The sequence below is a fragment of the Martes martes genome, assembly GCF_963455335.1.
Source record: "Martes martes genome assembly, chromosome: 17".
Classification (NCBI taxonomy): Eukaryota; Metazoa; Chordata; class Mammalia; order Carnivora; family Mustelidae; genus Martes; species Martes martes.
Window position 1 is genome coordinate 50,239,528 of NC_137905.1, and position 8,425 is coordinate 50,247,952.

Here is an 8,425-nt window from a genome sequence, read left to right on the forward strand (position 1 = left end):
GGCGGAGGAGGGAGGAGAAAGGGGAGAAACGGAGAGAGGAGAGAGAGAGAACAGAAAGCGTGAGATAGAATGACAAAGACAGAGGATAGGCAGAGAGGGACAGAACCACAGGGCCAGAGAGCAACAGGGAACAGAGACAGAGACCCGGAATTAAGGAAAGATGAAATGCCGGAGAGTCAGAGACAGAGAAAGAGAAGCAAGAGGGGGAAGAGGCGGGAAAGGATCCATCGCAAGGGACGTGAATGAATGTCTGCTGTAGTAAAAATACCCCATCTCTTGCCTGCTTGCCCCTTGCTCCATTTCCCACCCTCTGACTGTAAACTACATTTCCCAGACCCCTTTGCCAAAGGGGTCACCCAATAGGAAGCCCTGGCCGGAGCTGGAAAGCAAAAAAAAGGGAGAAGCCAGGGTATTTCTCCTTCTCTCTCCCTCTCTTCTCTCCTTTGCCCTTTGCAGCCGAGTCCCTGCACTTATCTCGGCATGAGCTCTGTTGTCCTGGCTGAGAGAAGAGGTACTGCCTATTTGGTCTCTGTTCTGTGCCAGGCACCATTTTAAGTGCTCAACTCTTGTTAGCTCATTATATTTTCACAACAGCCCTATGAGATAGGAATAGCTACTAGCTACAGATGAGGAAACTGAGGCACAGGGAGATTCAGCTCCTTGTCTTGGTTCACAGAACTAGTGAGTGGCAGAGCTCTGATTTGAGCTCAGGCCATCAGTCCCAGTTCTCAAACTCTAAGCTATACTCATTGTAAAATGGCAATAATTATCATTGTTTGAGAAAGTGGCTCAGGTGATCTCCTATCTGCTCCCATAACCAACCCCAGGGCTATGGAGGGTGGGACAGGAGACCCCTGCGGAGGAAGGAGCATTGGGAGGAGGGCAGAGATCTCACCAGATTGTCCAGCTCCGGGTTGGAGGAGAAGAGGGGCCTCTCAGAGCGGACCTGGGAGGAAGAGAGAGACCAGGGAGGGTGCGTCCTGTCTCCTGCCCACCCCTCCTCACTGGTTCTCCTGGCGCACAGCAGATGGGGATGCCCACCTGCTTGGCAAAGGCAGCAATGTCCTCGTTGAAGGAATCAGAGGAGCATACGTCACCACCTGGAGGTGTGCCCAGCCCAGTCCCGGCCCCATCCCGGGGCGAGCACGTGGCCAGTTCACATTTCTCAAAGACCAGGGCCAGCAGTGGGAAGAGCGGGTGTCTGGGGGAAGCAGGAGAGAAAGATCATGAGGGGAAAGCAGGGGACGGGCGGAAGATGGAAGCACCTGGGAAGGAACAGGAGGCCCGGGGAAGAGAAAGAAAGACCAAGACAGAGCACGAGAGTCAGAGACTCAAAGAAAGGGGCCCGCATCCCAAGACCCCACAGAGTCTTCAGTCCTGTCCCCCACTCACCCGTAGATCTCATCCTTCTCCCTCCTCAGGCCATCACTGTCCAAGCCCAGGGGCTGGGGTTGGGGAGGCCGGTGGGGGCCATAGGGCCCGGGGGCTCTCGGTGCCGAGGGCACTGCCTCCGAGAAGCCAGCCAGGGCTGCAGTGCTGTCCACGATGCCTGGGTAGTGGGGCAGCTCATCGTACTGGGGGGAGGCGAGAGGGGGAGAGCACCAGGGAGGCATCAGGAAACCTCCCTACCCTGGCACCCCTGAACCAGCCCTTTTGCTCCCTGGGTCTGAGTTCTGCCACCTTTAGACCGTGGATGTCTAAAGTCCATGGATGGAGCTGTCTGGGTGGGTCTGAGAGCCCCGTGCCATGGCCTGACCTGTGAAAATTTCCACCAGGGATTCTTGATGTGTGGGCAGGAGGGTCCAGAGGAGAGAGACTGACCCAGGTCTCAGGTCTGAGGGTCAGGGATCAGCTGATGGTAACTCCCAGCTCCTCCCAGAGCAAGGAGGGGAGAGAGCCATGGAAAGATTCAGAAACAGACTAGGAACGAGATACAGAGATACCAGCGACAGACAGAGGGGAGGAAAGAGCGGGATGGAGGAGAGAAAATACAGGAGAGAGAGATACTCACTCACGGAGACTTCCCATAAAAGCAGCACAGCCAGTCATTTATGCATAAATGTACGTCTACACTGTCCCCCCCCCTGTCAATTTCATCCCACAGTTGTCAAAGAGGCACATCTGACTCTGCCTTAACAACCTGTCACACCCCACTCACCATGTGAATCCGCCCCCTCCCCCCCCCCAACTAAACACCAGACACAGCAAGGAAGGAATGAGTGGGTGAATGAATGAATGAGGCATTTAGCGCATGCGTGAATGACCGAGCGAGGTATTTAGCGCATGCGTGAATGAATGAATGAGGCATACAGCACGGCACCTGGCACACATTTCCTAAACACTTGTTGAACCGAAGTGTAAGCCCGCACAACCGCACAACCCACTTGTGCGATCCGCCCCAAAGCGAACCACTGTCATCACAAAAGCACGCACCCTGGGGAGGCCAGAGGGGCCTTAATCCACGGGGCCAAACCCTCTCCTTGGACTTGAGGAAACAGGCTCAAAGAATCAAAGAGACTCAAACAGAAGGTTGCAGACATTCCTCCCCTGGGTAGCCCTGGCCCCTGCCCCTGGGCTCTGTGTGTGTATGTCCCTCTCGCCGTCTCTTTCTCTTCCTTCTCTCCTAACTTCTCCTGAGCCCCGAAGTTGAATCCAACTGTTCCTAAGATGTGCAATGGGACCCTCACAGCCTGCCGTGTTCCCACCCCCTCCACCCCCAAAGGTGCATACTCACCTCCTCGCCTGATCCCCTGCGATTGCCCCATCCCCAGGACCACAGAAGAGAGAATCCCTCGGCCCAGCCTGGTGAGAACCCCCTCCCCAGTACTGCCCCCACCCCTAATCCTCAGGAGGACTTGGAACAAAAGTAGACCCGGGAGGAGGACTGGGGAGGAAAGAAGAGGAAGGAGGGGGTAGGAGAAAGGACCTGAGATGGAGCAGGAGACTCAGGGGTGGAGAGAGGGGGGAGACCCGGAGCAGAGACAGGAGAGACCAGGGACAGAGAGGGGAGGCAGAGAAAGAGGTGGAGGAGAGGGCGGGACGGGCTGACGGGGGCCAGAGAGCCCGAGCGGGGGCGACGGAGGGACAGGGTGCGTGGCCGGGCTGGGACGCGGGGTGCCCACCCTCAGACCTACCCTCCGGGCCATGGGCTGATGCCGGCGGCAGCTCCCGGGTCCCTCCAGGGCCTGGCCGGCGGGGCGGGCGCAGCCCGGGGCAGCGGCCCCCGACGGGCCGCGGTGCGGACGCCAGGGGGTGGGGCAGGAGACCGGGAGCCCGGGCCCCCCACCCCCGCCGCCGTCAGTGGCCGGCGCCGGGCAGCGCGGAGGCTGCGCGCATGGACCCCCGGCGCCCTCCCCCCCGCGGGGGTCAGGGCGAGGGGCTCATGACGGCGGGGGCAGGGGTGAGCGGGGGGCAGGCCCCCAGTCCTTCCCCCCCCCCGCCCCCGGGGTCCTGGGAGGATCGGGGCGGCCCGCGGCCGACGGACCGGGAGACTGGGGAGACCGGGGTGGTGATGGGGGGGGAGACTGGGAGGGCGCGGGCGGGCAAAGGGCGGGGGGCGGGGGCGGCGGGGGGTCCTGGCGGCAGCGGGCCGGAGGGCTGCGGGCGGCTGGGTGGCTCGGTGTCTCCCCGCCTCCCGGTCTCTCCCGGTCTCTCCCGGTCTCTCCCTCTCTCTGTGGTCACATCCGGAAGTTCCACATCGAGATGCTTAACCCGCTGTCCGCCGGTGGCTGGGCCGCGGGCGGGGCGGGCGGCTCCTCCCCCACCCACCCCCTCTCCCCCTCTTCCTCCCGAGCCGCCGCCCTCGGGGCGGCCTTTGTGTCGGGGTCTCCCCGGGTCCCCACCCGGGCCGCCCCCGTCCGCGCCGCCCTCTCGCCGCACCCGGCCCGGGCCTCCTCGGCCTCCCGCCCCGCGGCCGCCACAGGTCTCTGTCCGCCCTGCCCGGCCCCTGCTCCCCGGCTCCCTTTCTCTCCGGTGCGCCTCTCTTTGGCCTCTCTGTCTCTTTGTCTCTCTCTCTTTGTCTCTGTCCGTCTGTCTGTCTCTAGGGGACGAATGAGCAGACAGAGGAGAGAACCGGAGGCTGGAAGTAACCAAACCCCATATTTTAGTTTCTGTTCTTGCTCCGGTCTCCTAACTTCCCTCCTCTGGGAGCCAAGGATGCTCATGGGCCTGTGCCTGAGGCTGTGTGTGTGTGTGTGTGTGTGTGTGTGTCTGGTTGTGGGATGATGCAGGGTTATTGCTGTCTCTGAATATGGTGCCTATTGGGGGGTGTGTCTGCCTCCGATCAGCCTCAGGCCTCAGACGGTGGTGTGGCAGCCCCCGAGTTGGGGGGGGGGCGTGTGTGTGCACATGGGGGGTTGCACAGGTGTGCAGGCTTGGAGGTGTTCCTGTGTCCCTCTGCCCAGTTCTGACCCCCCGGCCTTTCACAAGGGTCTCCCCCGCCCTGGGTTTGGGCAGTTTGTGGAATGTGCAAAGTTGAGGGTAAACCGTGGGCCTGCTCGCCTCTCTGTCCCGGAGCAAGTCCGGAGCTTTTATCTGGCTCCTGGAGGATCTGGGACCCAGACAGCCTGTGCAACTAGAGTCCTAATGAGATACAGGAGGTTTCTGCAACAAAAATTAATATTGACAGTGCCTGGGGGGCTCAGAGGGTTAAGACCTGCCTTGGACTCAGGCTCAGGTCATGATCTCAGGGTCCTGGGATGAGCCCCACATCAGGCTCTGCTCAGCAGGGAGCCTGCTTCTCCCTCCCCCCGCCCCATCTACTTATGACCTCTCTCTCTGTGGGTCAAATAAATAAAATCTTTTAAAAAATTAATATTGAGCTCCAACTGTGTACAGGGCAGGGTTGGGGGGGAGGGTCCTGGAGAAGAAGCAGGGAGAAAAGATAAACTTCTTGGCCCCCTGGCACTTGAGTTCTTTTGGGGAGGGCTGGGGAAAGAGTAGACCAGTAAGTAAGTGCATCAGTGTAAAAATAATGCCTGGAGTTGGCAAGTGTTCTGAAGCAAAGCAGAACAAGGACGGAGGAGATGACATAAGGGGATGTGGAAGGCCCTCAGAGGAGGTGACATCTGAGCAGGGACCTGAAGAAGGTGAGGGAGGGAGCCATGTGGACTTCTGAACCCAGAAGCAGAGGAACAGCAAGTGCAAAGGCCCTGGGGCAGGAATGTGTCTGGTGTGTTAGAGAAACAGTGAGGTCAGCAAGGGTAACCACAGCAGAGGGCAGGTAGGAGAAGAGAGACACCTTGGATTCATTGTCTTTCTGGCTTTTTCTACATTAGGGGTCTGTATCTTCTAGTGCCCTCAAATTCCTGAGAGGATGTGCTGATACACATCCTGGAGGCCTGTGAACGCTCTGAAATTGTAAATGGTGGGCTGGGTGCCCATGTGCTCCTTTCCCAGGGAAATGGCCCCTTGTTTTCGTCCTATTGTCATAAAGGGACACTGGACCCCCAAAAGTTACCCAACCGTCACTCCTGAGAGATTCTGCCAGAGAGACGTGAGACAGATCCAGACGGAAGGGGGACAGCAACAGATATCCAGAAAGAGGGGGACAGAGATCCAGAAGGAGAGGGGACAGAGTTCCAGAAAGAAAGGGGCGGGGCGGGGGTGGCAGTGAGAGAGGGGCGGAGGCAGTGTGCCCACCCCTGCTGGGCTCGCTAAGGATATTTTTATGACCCTCATAAACAACTCTGCTCTGCGGTGATCTGCTTCCCCATCCTCCCATCATGTGGAAGCGAAACAAAACCACCCAGGGCAGGGGTGAGACCACGGCAGCTAAAGCAGGAGGGACTGCGGTTAGGAGAGCAGCAGCACTTCCCAGTGGGAGAGGGTTAGGGAGCAGAGGGCTGTGAGGAGGGCAAGGACAGGACATGGCCCCGGTCCCGGTCCCCCTCACTCCTGGGAAGGTCCCCTCCTCTCCCACCCCCGGCTCAGCCAGTGTCATCCCAGAACCCTCCCCCCTCTCTCTCTCTCACTGGGTCACCATCTCCCACTCCCTCACTCTGTCTCACACGGGGACCTCGGACCCTGTCTCTCTGTGCCTGACTCCACCACCAGCCCTCCAGCCTGGCCATCTCTGGGTGTCCTCCAGGAACCCGGGGTCCAGACCCACCTTGGCCCCTCCTCTCAGCCTGTCTCCCCATGGGCAGGATGGGCAAGGGGCCTGGGTTGGCGGGGAGGAGGGGACACGGTTAAAGCAGAGAGTGCCAGGACCCGGAGAGCCTTGGCTGACTCTGGGGCCCCGTGTGCCAGTGGGCACTGCCCCTGAGGCTCTCGGGAGCAACTGTCCCTGGGGTGACGCTGGCCCTTTAAGGAAGGCGGAAGGGAGGGTAAGGGGGCCGGGAGAGCCTTTCATCACTGCCACACACCCCGCCCCCCAGATAGGGGTTTTGGAGCAGAAAATTAATTTAAATCACTTTTTAATTAAAGATGCAAAGCTCTTCTGTCTGCCCCCCCCACAACTGCCTTCAGCTGAGGTTCAGGGTGGGAGAGCCTGGGATGTGGACGCCCAGGCTCGCCTTACATCTTGGGGGGTATGCTGAGGTCCGCTCCCCAAGCTGACTCTGAAAACAAGAAGTGTGGCCTGATGTGACAGTCCCGGTGGGGAGTGCGTGGACAGAGGGAGAGAGGCAACCGCGTTTTCGCTGGGGTGGGGCGTCCCAGGGAGGCCAGTGGGGGGTTGTGAATGAGAACCAGGCAAAAGCAGCGCTGGAGAGAGCCAGGGAAGGGCTGGGGGCAGATTGAGTTACAGACGGGGTGGGGGGTGAGGGGGGACAGAGAGGGAGACAGAGACAAGAGTCGTCTCTGCCATTGCTCTGAGCTCAGAGGACGCCCCAGCCCCCCAAACAAGGAGGAGGGCCTCTGACTCTTGGGTATAAATCTTTTTAATTAAAGAGAGGAGCGAGATGTTGGCAAGGGGAAAGTAGGAGTGTCTGGAAAACTGATGGAGGGAGGGGAAGGAAGGAGGTCTGCAATTTTCTCACGGCCCTGCCCCCCCCCCCGGCCTGTCTGTGTCTCTCTCTCACAGACAGACAGACAGACACACTCGCACCCCAGTCTCCCACCTCTCTCTCTCTCTGACTTTGGCCTCCTCTGCCTCACTGAGCTGCCTTATGTGCCAGGGGAGGGAGCAGGTGGGGTCCAGGCCTGGATCCTGGCAGGCAAGGGGGGGGCGGGGGGGGGCATGCTCACTGACCCTGGTGTGGCCGCTTCTCTGCAGGCGGTGTTTGGACCCCTGGGTACAGGTATGGGGAATGTGTGCGGCTCAGCATGGACACAGACCGCCCCAGGTGAGCCCTGAGCACAGGAGGGGGTCTCACCCTCTAGCCCCGGCCATCAAGTCCTCTATGAGTAGCCCCTGCAATGCAGATTCCCCCCACCTGGCCGCCAACCTCTCCGTGGCGGCTCCGGAGGACCTTCTCCCTCAGCTCCGTCCTCTCTGGGGCTTTGCCCACCAGGCGGCTGTGATTCCCCAGGGACCCGGGGGCATCCCCCACGGTCAGCTCTAAATGGATGGAGAGAGCAAGGAGCTGCTCAGGGGGTCCCCTGTCTTCTGTCGTGGTCCTACAAGCTCTCTGCCTCGGTTTCCCCTCTGTCAACAGCACGGGGTTTGTCTTTCCACCTCTCTCTCTCCTTCCTCGTCCCAGCCTCTCTGCAAGGATCTGTATCTTTGCTCAGGGGTAGGGATGAAGGGATCCTAAAAGAGGGTCCTCTGTGTCTCTTTCTGTCTTGGGTATGTGTCCACCTGTCTGTCTCACCTGTCTCCCTCCATCTTGTCATCTGTCTCTGTGTCTCCTTTTCTCTGGATGGTCTCTCTGTCTCCCCCTCCCCCTAGCTCATCTCTGTCTCTGGGGACTGCTGTCTCTCCGCCTTTGTGTCCCCCCTCTTTTCCTCTCCTTCTTTGTCCCCCGCCCTCCCCCCCTCCCCGGGCCCGTGGCCCTGGGTTTCTGCCTTCTGGTGTCTCTCCCTCGCCCCCCACCCTCTGCCCAGGCCCTTCACAGATGCCTCGCCCCAATCCCCAGTGCCTCCCCTGTCTGGCTTCAGGAGAGGGAAACATTTATCTTGTGGGGGGGGAGGAGCCCCCCGCCCCCACCCATCCGTCCGCCTCCTGGGCCCATCCATCACCGGAGCCCGCGGCTCAGGCGGCTCATTTGTCACTGCCGCCTGCTGCCCCACCAAGCAATCATACCATTAGCCATGGCTCAGCAGAGGCCACCAGGACTGGCCTGACCCGGGCGGGGGAGGGGCGCTGGCCAGGACTCCCCCCCACCACCCCGACCCCACTCCTGTCTTCCTGTCCCTTCCCTCCTTTTTCTTCCAATCGGCTTTCTTCTGCCAGCCTCGCTCTCCGCCTTCGTGTCTGCTTTCTGGGTCTCATCTCGGCTCTCCTCTCCCCTCCCCCTCCCCCTCCTCGCCCTCTTCCCCTCCC

At 60.3% G+C, this 8,425-nt stretch overlaps 1 protein-coding gene across 1 annotated transcript; it reads right to left on the reverse strand.

Annotated features, from left to right (window-relative positions):
• Positions 1-352: 352 nt before the first annotated feature.
• LOC308358374 (homeobox protein Meis3-like) lies at positions 353-3,253 on the reverse strand (the record flags this gene model as incomplete). The annotated part of the gene is made up of 5 exons (XM_080828558.1): positions 3,135-3,253; positions 1,393-1,574; positions 1,042-1,201; positions 896-946; positions 353-379 (listed from the first exon to the last, which is right to left on the reverse strand). Exons 1-5 carry the CDS (start codon positions 3,144-3,146, stop codon positions 353-355), a joined length of 432 nt encoding a protein of 143 aa, XP_080684684.1. The 5' UTR covers positions 3,147-3,253.
• Between the last annotated feature and the right edge of the window lie 5,172 nt (positions 3,254-8,425).